Source organism: Pelobates fuscus, chromosome 4 (assembly GCF_036172605.1).
Source record: "Pelobates fuscus isolate aPelFus1 chromosome 4, aPelFus1.pri, whole genome shotgun sequence".
NCBI lineage: Eukaryota > Metazoa > Chordata > Amphibia > Anura > Pelobatidae > Pelobates > Pelobates fuscus.
Genome location: NC_086320.1, coordinates 148,476,021 through 148,497,174, shown reverse-complemented (window position 1 = coordinate 148,497,174; position 21,154 = coordinate 148,476,021). Strand labels below are relative to the sequence as shown.

General features: G+C 41.3%; 1 protein-coding gene across 3 annotated transcripts in view; it reads right to left on the bottom strand.

Moving 5' to 3' along the window:
* Positions 1-19,071, bottom strand: part of LOC134608656 (Y+L amino acid transporter 2-like) — a 42,427-nt gene extending 23,356 nt beyond the window's left edge. The window contains exons 1-4 of one of the 3 annotated variants that reach the window (XM_063451668.1): positions 18,998-19,071; positions 11,736-11,805; positions 8,286-8,745; positions 630-755 (exon numbers count right to left, since the gene is read on the bottom strand). In XM_063451668.1, the coding sequence (XP_063307738.1) occupies positions 630-755; positions 8,286-8,730 (571 nt within the window). In that variant the 5' untranslated portion in view covers positions 8,731-8,745; positions 11,736-11,805; positions 18,998-19,071. Of the gene's footprint in view, positions 1-629; positions 756-8,285; positions 8,787-11,735; positions 11,806-18,817 lie in introns of all 3 variants that reach the window. The other 2 variants (XM_063451669.1, XM_063451667.1) reach the window with 2 other exon arrangements.
* Between the last annotated feature and the right edge of the window lie 2,083 nt (positions 19,072-21,154).

Genomic DNA, 21,154 nt, shown 5'->3' with positions numbered 1-21,154 from the left:
TGAATTTTGCGTACTTCTACAACACTCACCTGGCTACTATATTCATTTTCCTTATATTCTGTATTCCTGAACCCGGTTAGTATCTACGTTTTTTCCTGTCTTTCCACTACTTGGACCTACTACTTTTATACGGTAAGCACGGACACTCTAGGGTTCGGTAATACGTCTATCCTATCTTTCTTCATTTGTTGTCCTGAACTCTGCATTTTTAGGGCATACTACCGTGACAGATCCTTAATTGAAGCCCATTAAGAAATTGCTAGCCTTGTAGGACATAGGACATCTACATTACTATTATGCCTCCCGTTTAAGGCTTCAAGAAATAACCTGGTCACACCCCTCTCTGCAAGACCATCTTTCTGAGTGCACTTTTAATAGCTGCCATTCAGGAAATGGCGGCTGTCACGAGTACATAAGTTAGGGTAATTGAACCTTTTATGGTAACTGTCACAAAAAGAACCACATCCCACAAATTAATTATATATAAAAAACAAATGTGCAATCTTATTTTTTGTAATATTGCAAATGTTTCAATACATGCACAGACCACATACATCCTTAATACCCAATACAAAAAACTAACAATTATATAATATAAAAAAACAAAAAAAACAAACAGTAACTCTTACCTTGGCAAAGTCTAACAATTCCAGTAATAATTATAATGACAAGGGCTAGCACTTTCGCAAATGTTGACACCACTTGCAGGGTAGCTCCCCATTTCACCTTTGCACAGTTCACAGCTGTCAAAAAAACTTACAGCAACAAATTATTAAATTAATAGTCATTAGAATGTGAATAAAATGGTGCATCTATGTTTTCTTAGCTTGTATAATCATCTTATATAATTGAATAGGTTTGAATAAAGTGTTTTAAAATCATAAACTACAACGGTACTACGAGTCATGACATAGTTCGAGCACACAGAGTAAGCATGTACTGCAAATTGTGAAGTGTGAAATTGATGGACTAGAGTCACTGCCAACGTAAAGGGACACTATAGTCACCAGAACAACTACATCTTATTGTATTTGTTCTGGTGAGTAGTCAGTCCCTGCATGCTCCAAGACTTTATTAAGGATCAGAGGGAGTGGAAATGTTGCCTCTACTCCATTGTTTCAAATAAAAAGACTGCCTTTTAGAAGAAACCTCAGATGTGCCAGTATATTTATTTTTCTTCCATTTAACACCTTCACATCATGCATACTCATCACAGTCTGAAAACCTGGCCAGCCACAGATATTGCATCATCCTGAGAATTATACCAGTGGGCCAAACCAGATCTGGAGTGCATTGAGGTTGTGGATCACCAGCCCAAACACAAACCAGCAGAGGGATGTTTCAACAAAGGCTGTGGACATTTGTTGCTGGCAAACCCACTAGCAGTAATTTGTAACAGGAATCCCAGCATGAAAATAGTGGAACCTGGCACATATTGAACTGCATATTCCTATTAAACCAGCTGAAAATTCAGCTAGGCATCATGGAATGACTCGTAGTTGCCAGCCTAAATGGTATGTCTAACCACAATTTAGTCTAATCAGAAGAAAAAGGTGGTCCGGGAACGCTATCAATTCAAGCAGCTTTATTGGACATGAACAGACATTGCAACATTTCGGCCCACAACAGGGCTTTTGTCAAGTAAGTACACTAGTACTGATTATATGAGAGCGGCTTCCTTTTTTTGATTGGCCAAAAACAAACACATTACATTTTCAGTCACTATTTACTCATTACAATCTACTCCATTTCTATTCATTGTCTGATTGTTTTTCCTAATAAGACTCTACCTTCTATATCTACCTGTCTCCATATATTAATGCTCTGTATAAACCTACTTTCTGAGACACTTAATTTAATTTCCCACTTCTTCACTCATTTTTCCCAGTTCCAGTTAACTCTTTTTGTCTGATGTCAGCTGGCACCATTCTCCTCTCCCTTACAATAAACTTCCTTTTCATAAACGTCATCCTCCATACTATTCTATAGAATGCTTCGGTGATGCCACAATGCTTCCTGTGCATTGGCAATTTGATCTTTCAAACAAGTTTTTTAGAGAACAAAAAAATCAGTTAATTGTTTGTGATAATATTCATAAGTTTTTATGTTAAAAATAAGTCTGAATCAAAAACACACCTCCTAACTACTCTAGAATTGGTGCACCAGTCCTTCTATATCAATCACATTATGATAGCATAGAATAGTTAGTAAAAGAGGCTTTCTATGAAAGGGGTACGATTGTTGCTTACTTAAATTGGAAACTGAATGAAAAAGATGTACCTTGAAATACCAGGATGCAATAAACATGACTGGTTTACTTTTTTATTTCGTTTTTCCATTTATTTATTTTGTGAGCATTTTGATGTTTTCATTTATTCACCATTACATAATCTCAGATAATTTGCTAAATCATTTGCCTCAGTAAACCTAGCAATAGGGAAGCAGACTGTAGTAGTCTTCTTAATAATTAATGAAGTGGTCCAGGTCCAGCACACCATTTTTATATAATCAAAGCATTTACTTGTACTCACAAAGGAAACAATCCACTGGGAAAAACTGCTGTTGTATTCTGGTAAATCCTCCTGGCATTGACTCTGGCAATGCCTAGAAAAAAAAAAAATGTCTAAATATGTCTCATTAGTTGGGACTATGAGACGGTAATGACTAAACCATCATGACTTACTGTACCCACTTACATATATATTTCCATGTCAGGAGAAAAGATCCAGTGACTTAGTATTCAATAAAACTGCATAATATTTAATTCTGAGACTTATACATGACTGAAGAACACTTAGAAAGGTGAGCAGAAAAGCTGAAGCCCTCTTCTCTGTCAAACTAGATCATCATGAGCAATGGTTTAGGGATATGAAGCTTCCACAGACCCCTTTGAAACTTGACATTCTGATCGTTATGTCATTGGCTGGAAATATCACTTAAGGTACATAACTCTAGACCACTTCAGGAAAAAACAGAAATTTTTACTTACCGTAAATTCTTTTTTTCTTAATATGGTGGCAGTAACCTCTGGGGTTTTGCTCCTCCCTGTGGACAAGACCTTTAACAAGCTTTTTTTTAAAAGGATCCTCCCCCTTTAGGTATAAATACTGAACCCGCAAAACCTACCCCAGTACGTAACAAGTAAAGAAAACCAGAACAAGCAAACAATCCAATGCAAAAAATTCTTTAATAAAGAGGGAGGGTAATAATACTGCCACCATATTAAGAAAAAAAGAATTTACGGTAAGTAAAAATTTCTGTTTTTTCTGTCATATGGTGGCAGTAACCTCTGGGATATAGCAAGAATCCCTCTGGGCGGGACCTATGACACGACGGCTTGTAACACCTTACGCCCAAAAGCAGCTTCAGAGGCAGAGAATATGTCTAGCCGGTAGTGCTTGATAAAGGTGTTGAAGGACGACCAGCATGCCGCCTTGCAAATGACTTCTGGAGATGCAAGTGCTCTTTCTGCCCATGAGGTAGCCATTGCTCGAGTAGAATGGGCCTTGATTGTAGCAGGAGACTGCAGACCTGAGGAAGAATATGCCAAATCGATAGCCTGAATAAGCCAACGAGATAAGGTCCCACGGGAAGCCACCTTGCCCTTTTGGTGACCCTGAAAATTAACAAACAGGTGATCCGAAACTCTGAACTCCTTTGTTCTGTTTAAATATATACATAACGCTCTTCTGACGTCCAACTTTTGCCATCTGTGCTCTTGAAGAGATGAGGGCGCACTAAAAAAGGAAGGCAAAACAATAGGCTGATTAACATTTTTTGAAGATAAAACCTTTGGAAGAAAAGATGGTCTTGGGTAAAGAACCACTTTGTCCTCATGAAAAATGGTGAATTCATCTGAGGATAGGGCGTGAAGTTCTCCCACTCTTTTGGCAGACGTGATGGCTACCAAAAACAATACCTTAAGGGACAAAATTTTCAAAGGAACTTCCTCCAAGGGCTCAAACGGGTTAGTACTAAGGGCCTGAAGGACTAGGGACAAGTCCCACGTCGGAAAGACCGATCGTTTAGGAGGTCTCTTGAGGCTGATGGACCTAAAAAAAAATCGCCTGACGAAAACATTGGCTGCCAAATCCTTAATAAGAAAAAAATTCAAAGCTGAGATTTGAACCTTGAGCGTGGAGACTCCCAGGCCTGCGTCAAAGCCGTCTTGCAAAAACTGAAGAATGTTATCTATAGACGGTTGTAATATCGAGACCCGGTGATCCCTACCCCAGTGAAGAAATTTGGACCAAATTCTGAAGTATATCCTAGAAGTCGATCGTCTAGTTGCGTGTAGTAAGACTGTTATTCTCTCATCTTGCAAGCCCTTGTTCCGAAGGATCAGCCTTGCAGTAGCCAAGCCGTCAACCTGAACATTTCCAGTACTTTCAAGGGTAGGTTCCTGTTCACAATGAGATGAACTGAAATGGGAAGCTCCCAATAGTCGATAGTCATCTTCTTTAGGGTCGCAAACCAGACTCTGTTTGGCCAATAAGGGATTACCGCCAATATCCTCGCCTTGTCCGTACGTGTCTTGAGGAGGACCTTTGGGATCAGGGGCAGAGGAGGGAAGATGTAAGCCAGCTGAAAATCCCACTTTATCGATAGAGCGTCTATCCAATTGGGTTGATCCGTTCTGAAAAGGGAGGCGAAGTGGGAAACCTTTTTGTTTGATTCTCTTGCCATCAAATCTACTTCTGGGACTCCGAATTTTCCAGTCAAGATTCTGAATATGTCTGGGTGTAGAGACCATTCCTTTTGGTCCCACTTCCCTCTGCTCAAATCGTCGGCTATTACATTTTCGCTGCCTCTTATGTAAACCGCTGCGATGTCTTCTAGATTTCTCTGCGCCCATTCCATAACTTCTGTACAAAGACTGTAAAGCCTTCTTGCTCTGGTTCCTCCCTGTCGATTGATATAAGAGACTACCGTGCGATTGTCTGACTGTATCTTGACCGCTCTTTGCAGTAGCCAAGGTCTGAGGTGATGAAGAGCATACAGAACCGCCAATAATTCTTTGAAATTTGTCGACTCCTTTGCTTCCTTGGAAGACCATTTTCCTTGGAACATGGTGGAGCCTAAGTGGGCTCCCCAACCTGAGTTTGAAGCGTCTGTGGTGACTATTAGCCAGACCTTTGGTAGAAAGGATAAACCTTTTAAAAGGCACTCTGAGGTTTTCCACCAATCTAATTGCGTCTTCACCTGAGGGGACAGCAGGAATATTGTGTCCAGATCTTCCACCTTCTTTGACCAGGAAGTCAGGATGTTCCATTGTAAGGGCCTGACCTTTGATCTTGCCCATTTGACCGCCGGGAAGGTGGCCGTAAGAAGGCCTAACACACTCATGGCCTCTCTGAAGGAACAAGTTTTCATCCTTTGGAGGTTGGAAATCGTTCTTCGGATCTGTTTCCTCTTTCGTTTGGGAAGGAAAATTGACATGGAGTCTGAATTGATCTCGAAACCGAGAAACTCTATAACCCTGGTTGGAATGCAAACTGATTTCTTTAGATTCAAGATCCAGCCATGGTCCTGAAGAAACCTTATAGTGACCTGCAGATCCTTGTGTAGTTGATCCTCGGTATGAGCCACTAGAAGCCAGTCGTCTAAATATGGGATAATTGAAATACCCCTTTCCCTCAAATGAGCAGTTAGAGGAGACAGGATCTTTGTAAAGATTCTTGGAGCGGACGACAGACCAAAAGGCAGGGCCCTGAATTGGAAATGAAGAATGTGACCTCTTCTTCTTCTTATTGCAAATCTTAAATATTTCCTTGAAGCGGTGGCTATCGGAACATGAAGATATGCATCCTTTAAGTCTATCTTTACCATCACGTCGCCTTTTTGTAATAGAGGAAAAATCGATGCGATTGATTCCATGCGGAATCTGTGATAGGGGATAAACTGATTTATTTTCTTCAAATCCAGAATGGGCCGAAACGAGTTGTCCGGTTTTGGAACTAGAAATAGTCTCGAATAGACTCCCCGAAATTCCTGTTTTTTTGGAACTCTTTCTATAACCTCTTTGTGTAGAAGCAGCCTGGACTGATAATCTAGGGCTCGAGATTTTTTTTGCAGACTGGTAAGTCGAAAGTAGGAACCTTGATCTTGGTTTTTCCAGAAAAATAATCTTGTGTCCCTTTCGGATAATCTTTAGAACCCATGGATCCTCCGTGGTCTGTTCCCACACCGGAAAAAAATATTGGAGCCGTCCTCCCACACCTCTGGCGTCAAAAACGTCTCCCCTTGTCTCTGAAGGATCTTTTGACCTCATTACTTTCAAATTTCCGGTTTTTTTCCTTTCTTTGAAAAAAATGTGGTCTCTCTTGAAAGGATCTCCTACCCCTAGATTGGTAATTTCTGTACCCCGGTCTCCAGGAGGACTTCCTATCTTGAGGAAGTGCCTTCTTGGTTTCAGACATCTGTCTTATGATTTCCTCTAAGGGGGCGCCGAATAATTTAGACTTCTCCAAAGGAAGTTCACAAAGGACTGCTTTTGACGCTGTATCCGCAGACCAAGACCTCAACCATAGGGCACGTCTTGCTACAGAAGACAAACCCATAATCCTGGAGGCCAATTTAAGCACCTCAGTCGACATATCCAAAAGGAATTCATTCGCCAAATGCATGTTCTGAAACATGTGACTTAGATCCTCAATATGACCAGACGATAAATTTTCCTGCACAAATTTTAGCCACACTTCATTAGCTCTGGCTACTGCAGCTCCTGCCAGTAAGGCTTTGCATTGGAAACCAGCTGTCTGATAAGCCCGCCTACACGAGGTTTCGGCTCTTTTATCCATAGGATTCTTTAACGCTGCAGTTTCTCCTATAGGGATAGTGGTTCTCTTGGCAATCTGTGCCACCTGAACATCAACCTTTGGGAGATCTTCCCACATAACGTCGCTAGCCAGCCTGAAGACATCCTTGAAGTGTCTGGAAATAAAGGCACGTTTTTCCGGGTTTTTCCATTCCCTAAATACAAATTCAACTAGGCTCTGTTGGACAGAAAAGCCCTTCTTTGGATTTTCCGATCCCTGAGGTAGGATTGTCAGATTTACCTCTTTAATAAATTTGCGGATTGCCTCAGGGGGAAACCCCACTGGTTCGCTTGACGAGGAACCTGAATCCACTGATTCGCCAGAAGAAGAACATTCTCCCGAAGATGATTCAGATGAAGAAATTCTCTTTCTTTTATTAATCTTTTGATGAATGGGGGCTTCTACCCTTTTAGATTCTTTAATCGAGTCCAAGGTATGGGACAAGTTCTCCTGGAACCAGGATAGGAAAGATTGCATATCCTTTTGCTTTTCTCTTTCCAAAGAGTTTGCAGTACACTGACTGCATATTTTCTTCCTAGACCCGTCTGGGAGAGGAGTTGCACATTCGCTGCAAACAATATGTTTGGACTTCACCGTAGCCTTTCTAGGCGTGGGGGTTAGCTTTTCCTTATCCATCTCAGGTGGACTAGACATATCTGGAAAAAATCAAATGGAGGCACTTAGAATCCAAACTCTTCTTCAGAAAGTATTTCAAAGTAAAGATTACTTTATCAATCTTACCTCAAAATACCTCTGAGCCGTGTGGGGGGGCAGGTGACACGGCGTACCACTTCTGACCTGCATCCATGCTGTCAGTGGGTACCAGCACAGCTTTTACATTCAAATTTCGCGGGTTTTTTTTTTTTTGTGTATATCTTTAAGCTTCCGTTTGCGCATGCGTCATTGCGCACCCGGAAGCTTAGGTGGAACGCAATCACCACCAGGGCGTGCGTTCCACCGCTGTGCGCTTGCTCAGAGCGAGCTCCGCCTCCCGGAAGCATTCTGCCGGCAACCTTCTCGGCATAAATCCAACAGCCTCTTTCACTCCGTAACGGCAAGACAACGGAGCATGGGCCACTCAGCCTACCACCCGGGCAGCTCTCGGACCGGATCCCCCAGACAACAGCCCGTGTGCCTCACCCGAAAGTCCTGTCCATCCCTATCGGGACAAGAAAGAAGACTGGGGTAGGTTTTGCGGGTTCAGTATTTATACCTAAAGGGGGAGGATCCTTTTAAAAAAAAGCTTGTTAAAGGTCTTGTCCACAGGGAGGAGCAAAACCCCAGAGGTTACTGCCACCATATGACAGAAAAATATCACTTTTTATGAAAACTTGTGCTTTACCATATTTACAGAATAATTGTGTCTGACTCATTTTCTAAGTAAAATGTCCCTTTAACATGTATTTAAAGTTGGAGCACACATTCAGTCATATAGCTGTATGAATGGTAGAAACTAGCTATACTTACCCACACATACGACTGCAAGCAGGTACACTGCTGTCTGAGGAGGGGTGCATGTTGGAAAAAATGGCTCAATTAAGTAGTTGGCAAATGTCACCGCCAAAATTGCCTGACTGGCAGGATAGATGATTAACATATTAGTCCACAGGTTTAAAAAGGCTAAAAATCCCCCAAATGATTCCTTTATGTAAATGTAGCTGGCACCTGATTTTGTAATTGTCGTCCCAAGTTCCGCATAGCACAGAGCTCCAATCACTGAAAATATTCCTCCCAATACCCATATTATGAGAGATAATCCATAGGAGCCACTATACATCAGAACACCTTTTGGAGAAACAAAAATTCCGGCACCAATAGTGTTTCCAACCACCAGGCTCACCCCATGCAGAAGGGAAATTTCCTTTTTAAGTTGCACTTTGTTACTGGACGTGTCTTGCGTCTTGTCTTTCATTTTTATTTTTTCTTCCTCAAATGACAGATACAAGAATACTTCTGTTATACAAGATTCTAGATAAAACAAACACCAATTACAAAAAATGTGTAATACTCAATGCATATACTATTTCATTAGCTCTGGTTTTAAGTTTTGGGTAGACAGAATGCTATACATTTTATTGCCTACTTTCATTAACTAATGAAAACTACACAAAAACCTTTCTAATTGATACATGGGAAACTACATTGTAGCAAATTGAAATCCAAATGGCAACATTTATGCACCTTAATTAGTATAATGAGGAGGCATTTTTGCAACTGTTTTAGATGACATATCTTCTGCATCTCAGGAACCATTGCAAATGACAATGTAGATACCTCATAATCTTCAGTGCATATTTGGACAACTATGAATTCATATTTAATTATAAACTATAACTATCTACCATTTGTCAATGAAAAATGAGACTCAGTGTTATAGAATATATAATAAATACTTAGCTACTGGGAGAACCTGATTCCTCGAACCCTCGTAAAGATAGATATCCAAATAAACAATATGATAGAAAGCAATTACTACATAACTTGCGCTTAAATGAACACTCCGGTCACCAAACAACTTACCGTATATACTCGAGTATAAGCAGAGTTTTTCAGCACATATTTTGTGCTAAAAAACCCAATCTCGGCTTATACTCGAGTCAATTGCCATAATACAGACTGGGGCTGTCAGAGATCTTACTTACCTCTCCTGCAGCTCCCTCCTCCTCCACGCCGTCCGTTCAGCACCTCGGTCAGCTCCCAGTGTAAGTCTCGAGAGCCGCGGCTCTCGCGAGACTTACACTGGGAGCTGACAGAGGGAGCTGCACGGACGAGGAGAGAGCTGACAGGAGCTGCAGGAGAGGTAAGTTACAGCTCTGCCAGCCCCTCTCTCCCCCCACTGAACTGCCAATGCTGGACCACCAGGGAAGGAGCCCCCCTCCCTGCTATGTATCAAGCAGGGAGGGGGGACGAAAACAAATTAATAAATAATAAAAAAATAATTAAATAAGAAATACAAAAATAATGAAATTAAATAAATTTAAAAAAATGTAAAATAATAAAAAATTAAAAAAAAAATTGCCCACCCCCCCCACCAAGGCTCTGCAACACACACTGCAAGTAAATATTCAATTAATATATTTTTTTTAGGATCTAATTTTATTTAGAAATTTACCAGTAGCTGCTGCATTTCTCGCCCTAGTCTTATACTCGAGTAAATACGTTTTCCCAGTTTTTTGGGGTAAAATTAGGGGCTTATATTCGGGTCGGCTTATACGGTAATCGGAATGAAGTTATGGTGCCCAAAGGTCCCTGGTTCACGAAGTTCTTATGGTTCCTGTAAACCTAAGCACCTATTTACTATGTTGAATTGTTTTGCACATTTCACAAACTCATTCCTACCTGTGTGCATATAAATGGTAGGTTCTGTTTATTTAATAAAGCCTAATCTTATCTTTTTCTCCAGTGCTTGTCATCATCACCCAGTGTCAAAGCAAACTGCATCTCCCAGACAGACTGCAGAAGGCCCTTACATTCTCCCTCTCTGCTCTGTTTAGTTACCTACATGGCTCAGAACAGGGCTGTCTTTCCGCATGGCATAGGGGCCCCACAGCGTTGCTCATGTAGCGGGCCAACAGGGGAGATCCTTTGATTTCCCCTGCCAGCCCATGGAGAGCCGGCCCTGCTTACTTGTTTTGGACCATCTCAGGCCGGTGGGGAGACCAAAGATCTCCATCACCGGCCAAAAGGCTTTGTTAGAGAGCGGGAGGGAGAGAGGACCTGGGAGGTAGTTACTCCCGCGAGCATGCTGGTCTGAGCATTGCCGCATGTTGCCGTGGCACTGCTCCGACATAGCATTCTGCTTGTGGGAGCCACCAGAGTTGGTAGCGTCCCCCGTCCCACCAAAGGTAAGAAGAAGGGTACACTGAGGGGGGACATGAAGCTTTTTTTAGTTTATTTATTTTAAATAAAAATAACAAACAAAAATCCCTTTTCCCTATGCAATCCCCCTTTCTCACACACACGGCACCCCCCCCACACACACACACACGGCACCCCCCCCACACACACACACACGGCACCCCCCCCACACACACACACACGGCACCCCCCCCACACACACACACACACACGGCACCCCCCCCACACACACACACACACGGCACCCCCCCACACACACACACACACGGCACCCCCCCCACACACACGGCACCCCCCCCACACACACGGCACCCCCCCCACACACACGGCACCCCCCCCACACACACACACGGCACCCCCCCACACACACACACGGCACCCCCCCACACACACACACGGCACCCCCCCACACACACACGGCACCCCCCCCACACACACGGCACCCCCCCCACACACACACGGCACCCCCCACATACACACACAATACCCCTCACACACACACACCAAATCTATTTAGGTTTCATTGTAATCTGTGTGTCCGAACATGTAAATTGGGCTACCACTTTAGAACATTTTCACTTCCCTGTGTAAATAATATGATTTGCCTGAAATTTACAATGAACTTGCAACTTAATTGTCAGAATAGATTATCTGGAAGAATAGATACACTGAATAATCTTCCAAATTGGAATAATTTGGCCTAAATTTTGCAAATTAAATGTTACTTAATCACAGTTTACAAATGTATCCAGCAAATAAACAGGCACGTAGAAGAAGAGCAGATATTATTATCACATGCTTACTCTAATGCAGTGTTAATTATGTCGACTAACAATTATAGTCAGATTTTAGTCGACTAACATTTTTGAGATTCAGTCGACTAAAACTAAAAAACAGTTCACATGACTAAAATACGACTAAAACTGAATTTGCAGCCAAAATTAACACTGCTCTAATGTCAAATTGAGATAGCCACTAATTACATAATACAGAAATTAGAAAACAAGCAAAACACAAGGTGAACCAAATAATAAAAATTTCAAGCTCATTAACACTTACTGTCTCGAAATGTGTGTCCAGGAGTGGTGGATGCTGCAGCTATTACATGAATTTAGATATTCCTGGAAGACTGAAGTAAAAGTACAAAGACCTCAGTGTTAGTAGCATTACCTTTATGTCCAAATTATCATGCGCATTCTGCATGACCAACCTTTGCCCTATTATCTATTGACTAATTATTGCAAAATTCAAACCTGCTCCATCTGATGACTGTACATATATGTAGAAGACAATTTGAAATCACAAAATCACTAGTTTTTAAAGAATAAATTGAGAAAGCACAATATACACAAGCAAGAGTCGTATCTAGACTTCATGTCAATGGAGGGACAGAAATATATTTTGGTTCCCTTCCCAAGAACTGTAGAATTTTCTTTTGCACCATTCTTTTTTAGATAAATCACACACTTACTGACATTCATGTACACATAAACATTCATATACATACTTACATTTATATATACACACATCCATTCATATATACACACACACAGACTTATACACAAACACACAGAGACATACAAAAAAAGAAAACACCTTTTGGCCACAGATGTAAGGAAACTTACTCTGTTGCCAGAGGTAGGTTACAGCAGTAATAAGGGCTTAACCCTAATTATACAAATAGACAAAGGATACAACTAATGAGGTCAGACAGCTCCCCAATAAAAAGGAGGCGCTGTACCCCACCGGAATTCTCTAGATCAAAAGATCATCTTATAGGTAATAAACTTTATTATACATACACAATAAGTGCAACAAGTAGTGAAAGTGATAATAACAATCAATTAAAAAGGAGGGGAAACTACATAGCCCAGCTACTAAAATGAAATTTGAGCTATATCCCAGATTGGTATGTATCAAGACCAACAAGATATCAAATTCAAGTGAACGGAATATAGTGTTAGAAGGGAGAAACTCTCCACATTTAAATCAATCCACCTCTACAAGGAAATCCTGTTGGAAAGTACTCAAGCTCTCAGGGGTTAAATTGAGTAAGTAGATGTAATTAACCCCTTCAGGACCGCTGACGGTTCAGGACCGTCAGCGGTAAAACGTGCGTTTGGACCGCTGACGGTCCTGAACCGTCATAACGGTTTTGGGCTACTTACCTGATCGCCGTCGGTCCCACGGCGGCGATCAGCTCTCCTCCCGGTCCAGGGGGACTGCCTGTCTGCCCGGGCAGTCCCCCCTCGGCAGATCAGGACCCCACGGCCATGTGATCACTCGATCACATGACCGCAATAGGGGTCTTTGTATCTGCCTGCAGGGGGACTGTCTGTGCTGACAGGCAGTCTCCCTGCAAGTGTAAAATCATAAAATAAAGTTAAAAAAAAACAATCAGTGTAAAAAAAAAATTATAATATGTTTATATATATGATATATATACATGTATTATATCTATATATATAATATATGTATATGTATCATATATATAATGTCACACTAAGTGTATTTTTATATTTATATATACGTATATTAATATAAAAATACACTTATATTTAAATTACACACGAATATATACAATATATATAATAACTATATATATGGTATATATATATTATTATAAAATACAAATAATATGTTAATAAAAATAAATAAAAAATAAAAATAATTTTTAATAATTAAAAAAAAATTATATATATATATTCAATTTTATTCTAACAGTATTTTGATATTGATATATATATATTTATATCAAAATACACTTAGAATGTAATGATATATATATCTATGTATAAATAAATAAATAAAAATAATACGAAATATACATATGTCCACATACAAAATTACATTATTAATTTCATAAATATACACGTAGACGTCAAATATATAAATATGTATATATATTAAAATTCTACGTGCATATTTATGTAATATTTTTACCTAATTAAGTAATTTTAATGATTGCAATTTGAGGGACCTGCCTGCCAACCCAGGCCAAAAGTCCAGATAATTTAATTTGCTAGCACTGTGCTTAACCCTGTAACTTTCTATGACACCCTAAATCCTGTACATGGGGGTACTGTTTTACTCGGGAGACTTCGCTGAACACAAATATTAGTGTTTCAAAACAGTAAAACATATCACAGCGATGATATTGTCAGTGAAAGTGAAGTTTTTTGCATTTTTCACACACAAACAGCTCTTTCACTGAGGATATTATTGCTGTGATATATTTTACTGTTCTGATACACTAATATTTGTGTTCAGCGAAGTCTCCTGAGTATAACAGTACCCCACATGTAGAGGTTTTATAGTGTTTGTGAAAGTTACAGGGTCAAATATAAGGCTTGATTTTTTTAATTGAAATTTGTCAGATTGGTTAGGTTGCCTTTGACAGCGTATGGTAGCCAAGGAATGAGAATTAGCCCCATGATGGCATACCATTTACAAAAGACAACCCAAGGTATTGCAAATGGGGTATGTTCAGCCTTTTTTAGTAGCCACTTAGTCACAAACACCGGCCAAAGTTAGCGTTTTTTGCATTTTTAACACACAAACAAATATAAATGCTAACTTTGGCCAGTGTTTGTGACTAGGTGGCTACTAAAAAAGACTGGACATACCCCATTGTAAATACCCTGGGTTGTCTACTTTAAAAAATATGTACATGTTAGGTGTGTTTCGGGGATTTATGACAGATAACGGTGTAACAATGTCACTATTGATACATTTAAAATATATATATATTGAAACAGCAATTTCCTACTTGTATTTATAGGCCTATAACTTGCAAAAAAAAGCAATAAAGCATGTAAACACTGGGTGTTTTTAAACTCGGGACAAAATTTTGAATCTATTTAGCAGTTTTTTTCATTAGCTTTTGTAGATAAGTAAAAGATTTTTCAAGTAAAAGTCCAAAAACATGTTTTTTTTTTTTTTTTCACCATATTTCATTATTTTTTTTAAATACAATATATGACATAATATAAATACTGGTATGTAAAGAAAGCCCTTCTTGTCTTGAAAAAAACAATATATAACTTGTATGGGAACCGTAAATGAGAGAGCGGAAAATTACAGTTAAACACAAACACCACAAAAGTGTTAAAACTGCTCTGGTCCTTAACGTACAAACATCGCAAAAACAGGCCGGTCCTGAAGGGGTTAAAAAAGACTCTTGTTTATGTAGGAAAATCCTGTGGCTATAATTTGTTGCACAGCAGGAGGAGATAGAAAAAAAAAAAAAAGTAATCAACTGAAGTAAATTCTATCAACCCCCACAATACTGAGGTAGATACTGTGGTTTATACAGGAAAAGTCCTGAGGTTAACTCCAAACACGATACTGGTGCTGAATAGGTAAAGTATAATCCTTAGAATGCCCTAAGTACTTATTAGATTAGAGATGTCCCGAACGGTTCGCTGGCGAATAGTTCCTGGCGAACATAGCTTGTTCGCGTTCGCCACGGACGGTGAACAGATGCGATGTTCGGTCCGCCCCCTATTCGTCATCATTGAGTAAACTTTGACCCTGTACCTCACAGTCAGCAGACACATTCCAGCCAATCAGCAGCAGACCCTCCCTCCTCCTGGACAGCATCCATTTTAGATTCATTCGGAAGCTGCATTCTGTATTTTTGTATTTTTTTTTTTTTTTTAGACAGAAGTGTGTTATATTTGAGCATGCTAGGCTGAACGTGCATATATCATGGCTAGTTGCACTGAGGGTATGTGTATATAGCAGTACATTGTTGTGAAAGATGGCTGTCATGTTTAGGGTGTAGCTTGCACGTTATCAACTGTGTATTTATATCAGCAGCTCCACCACTAGTTGTAAATCAAGTGTGAGTCGCCCCATGAGATGAGACTAGTGAATAACATAATACATGAACGGTTAAGGTAAAGGCATGTAAGGAACTACGACAATAAACTCTTTAGGAGGTGAAATAATGACATGTTTAAATGCTTGCTACTTTACGATTAGTTAATATGCAGAGAGCAGTTCATGTGATCAAAGGCATGGTGTGGAGGATCGGCTATAGTGGGACATGCTTGGCAGGCTGCTGTTTACTGCTTGTGCTCATCCGATCCCTTCTGGGCGCCAGGTGCAGACCCTGGGAGTCCCTGATACCTGGAAAAACAAAGGCAAGTCTCTGGCTGAGTTCGAGGCTTGAGGTGGTGGAAGCTTGTTTTGTCGGGTGGTCAGATCTGTCCCGGTGGTGCTTCACGTCCGGTGCGGGATTGTGGTGGCGAGTGCTTGACGTAGGGCAGGCTCTGCATTTCTGTTTGTGCCTCCGGTCCCGTCTTTGACGCCTTTTGCGTTGGTGGATTTTAATGGGGACTGCTACGCTTAGCTGTGGTGGAGCTTGTTGGGGCTTCCTGCTTGTTATTTGCTTCCAAAATTGATTAAAGAGTCTGTCCAGCTTAGACTCAATATCCTGCCATGCTTTGCTGGTACCAGGAGGACACGCGGCTGCCGCCATATTGGGAGAGTCGCAGATGAGTATGTCAGCCTGGGCGGCTGTGCATCCATTAGCTCCAGACAGCCTCTTAGGGGTGGACCGGAATAACCCCCACCGGTCCGAGGGGGGGGTAACGGAGCTCCTGCCGGGAAGTAGCTGCTCCTGGGCATCCCAGGATCGGGAGATCGGCCGCCTCTCCCGCCCGGTGAGCACCAGGCCACGCGGAGGTAAGCAAGACTGTCGAGTTGCTGACCACTATTAAGCATGTCGGGTCGGTCAGGTAAGAGCAACATTGCTGGGTCATCCCCTTCTGGGGTGAAATTAGCTTGTTGAGAGCTGCTTAAAGTGAGATATTGAGGGAGCTCACACGAAGTGCGTCTTTCCTCCATGACAGCTAGGCCCCGCCCCCCAGAAGCTGCATTCTTAGTGAGAGGAGGGACAGTGTAGCTGCTGCTGATTTAATAGGGAAATCGATAGCTAGACTAGTGCATTCAGTGTCCGCTACAGTCCTGAAGGACTCATCTGATCTCTGCTGTAAGGACAGCAGCCCAAAAGGCCCTTTTTAGGGCTAGAACATCAGTCGGCTTTTTTTTTTTTTAATTGAAGTTGCCTGCCTGCCAGCCTGTGTGTCAGGCTCACAGCCTATACTGTGCCCACTTGCCCAGTGCCACAGCACCCCAAAAAGCCATTTTTAGGGCTAGAACATCAGTCTGCTTTTTTATTTTATCCGGTGTAAGCTAATTGCAGTGGCCTGTCTGCCAGCGTGTGTCAGGCTCACAGCGTATACTGTGCCCACTTGCCCAGTGCCACCACTCACTCGTGTCACAATAGCTTGCATTTAAACAAAAAAACTTTTTTGACTGTAATATAATAGCAGTCAGTTTCCTTCACACGTGTGCGTTTCAGGGCCTGCCAGGGCACAGTGTCACACCAGTGCAACTCATATCTGGTGTAACAGTAGTGTAAATTTAAAAAATACAGGGGGCTTGTTGTCACCTTTTGGGGATCCTTGGTGTTGTACGTGGCTGGGTGGAGGAAGAGACCTTCAATGACATCAGTGAGGACAAGGAACGGGACATGGCTAGCTTGGTATCCAACCTTGTGCAAATGGGGAGCTTGCAGTTGTGCAAATGGACTGTTTGCGGTGCGTTAAACGGGGAGTTTGGTCTGTCACTGTGAAGCGGGCGTAACCCTTACACTACCTGATCGATACAACATCATACCTGATGTTTTAAAGCACGTTATTCCAAACAATTTAGGAATGTTAGGTGATTTATGCCCTTTATGGATTAAAACCAGACTCCTTATGTTCCTTACCTCTTTCAAATAAATGTAACCCCTTTTCTGCCCTTTGATCACTGCTGTCAGGATTACAAGTGGATCCAGCACATAGAACTGTATCACATCTAGGACTAACAGGCCTTACAATGGCCAGACTTAACGTACCTAAGAGTAGTCAGAATACTTGCCGAGGTCGGGGACACAGAATGAGACACAACGATGAGGAAAGCCAAACGTCAGGGAAGTCAAATGAAGCCAAAGTCAATAACCAGAAATAAACGCTCAGAAATACACTCTCGGACAATCACTAGGGAAACCACGACAGGGCAATGAGCTGAAGATATAGATGAGTTTAAATAACCCTCTTGTGGATCCGATTGGCTGTAACCGGCCTTTGACCCCTTTGCGTGATGTCACGAGCACGTCGACATCGTCCATGCCGTGGGTGGACATGGGGCTACAAATTGGCATAGATCCGCAGCGGCCGGCGTCCATCAACATGCTGCAGGAGTCAGACATATTGACGCATTGCCGCTGAACGGCACTACCATACTTGTTGGCAAGGCAATCACTATCTATGTCTATGTAGCACAAGCTCCAGACAAGAAACCAATATTTCAGCGAGATACTCTGATTTTTCACACGTTCACCTCCGCATACTACAAGCTGAGAATCTCCTGACCCAAAGCCTGCTTCACCCCAGGGTTTTCTCAACACCTGTCCAGAGATCTAACCCTGAAGCATTCCTTCGGCCTACCTGGAGGTGCAGGGGAGGCGGCCGATCTCCCCACTTGCCATCCCTTGGAACACATGAACACAGCAGAGGTCCCCATTTCCCCCCTGCTGGCAGGGGTTATCCCGGCACCAGCACCCAGTCTCCTTGTGCCTGCCACTGGGGAATTTGTGGCCCAACTCCTGTCGCAAGACCTCTGCCCTATCACTTGAGCCAAGATGGCGGATGCCATGCCACCAGGCCTAATGGAGACTAAGTGCAAGTTGGAGAGTTAAAAGAGGGGTGGTAAGAACCAATCCACTTAAAAAACTCCTAGAAGTGGAGCGCTAAAGTAGTACTTACCCCCACAACTCAGGGGTAATGGGTATCCCAAACAGAGGTTAGATACATAAAATAAAGAGAGGGGAAAAAAAAAAATATATAATGGTGAAGTATATCAAGACTGGTGTGAACAAGTCTTTAGCTATAAAAAACAAACTCACAAATATAGAGCCAGTAAAGGACTGGCTCAAATCTCAGGTGTATTGGTGTACATAGGGGGACACCTCCCCTCTTGTGTTTTTTTTTGTCAACACTCAGGGAGAAAAGACTAGATATCTCTCTAATGCAGTATGTCAAACCAGAATATATATGCAAAAAGGTATCAACAATTAAAGTGCTCACCTTTGAAAGAGCCAATCATGGGAACCTGGCTCAAGTTAGAACAGCATGCCACCCACTAAAGGGGGGTAAAGCCTTATTTTGAAGCAGTGAGATGAAGATGACAGCAAATGGACTGGTAGTGATCCAAAGATCACATTTATTAAAAGTAGTAAAGTATTTAAAAAAACACCTAAAACTTACAAAATAATAAAATCAATGTCCTTAAGTGCTGTACAGATCCTCCGAGACGCGTTTCGCCCTCTCCTCGGGCTTTCTCAATCGAAGTTGATCTTCTCTTCATCTTTTCCTGCTTTTAAATCCTGAATCCGTCGTCTGATTAGATGTCTTAGTTGCTCCTTATCCAATCCTCGCTCTCCTCTCCGTGTATGTTCCCGCCGTTCAAATCGATAACCGGAAGTGACGTTACGTCCTGGGGCCCGGCGATAAGCCAACAATGGACTACTGGGACTTAGTTCCAATATGTGACCTCTTTGGCAAGTAAGGGGATAGGATGAGCCCCACAGCCGAGCCTCGAGGCATAGGGGGGCAGAATATTGTTTTATTTTTAATCGTATAGTCTCCTATGTGCACTCTGGTCCTGGTGGTGGAATGGTTCCCCTATTAGTGATAATTCCTACAAAGTGAAAAAAATTTTTTTTTTATTATTCCCTCATGTCATGTTCCAGACGACCTTCCGCTATATCACAGAGCTTACATTTGCCACTAACTGGGTCACATCTCCCCATCACCTCAATATGGCCTAGCATATTTAATCATATTTTCTATAATTCCCTGACACACTAATTGTCCAGCCTACCTAGAGCTTTTTTTTTTTTATCGAAATTACTGTGAGCCTTGGTTGGCAGGTGTTCAGGTGTTCAGGTTTGCTGAGCTTGATTTATGCCTAAGCCACTTTTGCTTTTATATATTATAGCCTGCACACCACAGTTGAGGAGTGTGGCTGTTGAATGCCACACAGACAGGGTGGAATAGCTGTCAGAGGTTCTTGTATCATTATTATAAAAAAATGTGCGTTTTTTGAAATGCCACATTACTGTTTTATGTTATGTCAAACACAACCTACTAAAAAAATTCCAAAGTGGGGCATAGACCCAGCGTAAAAATTAAAACTTAATTGGCTGTGTCTCAAATGTGCCCCTTCAACATTGTCATATACCTGGTAAAGGTACATATGGGGATATTGCTGTACTCAGATAACATAGCTGAGCAACATATGACATATTATACTGCTGTAGCACATATGAGGTTTGCAAAATATATATTACAAACTCATTGTGCGTGTCAAAAAGGCATAAATTTTTTTTGATTATTACATAAAAAAAACTGTGTGCAAATACCAAACACTCTTTACAACCGAATAACTAGTTCCATAAACACTTGTTGCAAACAATTATAAGAGCGCCTAACTAGTGACAAGCAACATTACTAAGTCCCTACTGTGATATATCTTGCTTGTAGTGCCCCAAATTGACCACTAGATAGAGCTCTATGATTGCTTATATTGCTGTTACTTATCCTGTTACGTATCTAAAGATTAACAAAATTACATTCAAACATAGTGTCAGGACGTCTATATGCCGGGCAAAATACCAATCATGGCATGTAGACCTAACAGAGATCCACGGAACCTTGACTGTCATAGTTCTATGAAGAGAAGGTTTATCCTACCCTACTAGTGGCCCTAAATAATCTATGTAACAAAAAGAAAACAGCGTAACAATAATGAAAATTATACATGTTTTTAAATATTTAGTTTGATATTTTATTGACAGACCTTCCCTTCATAGAGCTAGGACGGCCAAGGTTCTGTGAATCCCTGTTAGATCTATCTACGACTGGTAGTTTGCTCAGAATGTAGACTATTTAACTATTGAGAGAGTTGAGGTATGTTAACTTTAGTGGCTATATAGGACACCCATACATGAGGGCATTTTATTGATGTAGACTCCTATTCCACAGAGGGAGTTAAGATAACATTAACTGCTATATTAGTTCAAAGTCAATGATCTTAAAGTAATTTAACCTGTGGGCCACTATATACTCATTGTCTCTCACGGAGGCCACAGATTAATACTGTGAGAAGAGCATCTGTACACACAAATCCGTTCTCCCATTTACACAGACATAATTCTTTACTTCTTTACACACAGCTGTATACTTATACACACACACACACACACACAGTTACATATATTCTCTCATCTGTATCTGAAGCGTGACTGAGATCTTAATGTAGGTGCTACCCTGCACTGTGTGCATCTGCCAATCTCAATACTGAAGTTCCAGAATGCAACTACAGAATCTCCAAATGTTACTAATAGGGCTAACAGGAGCACA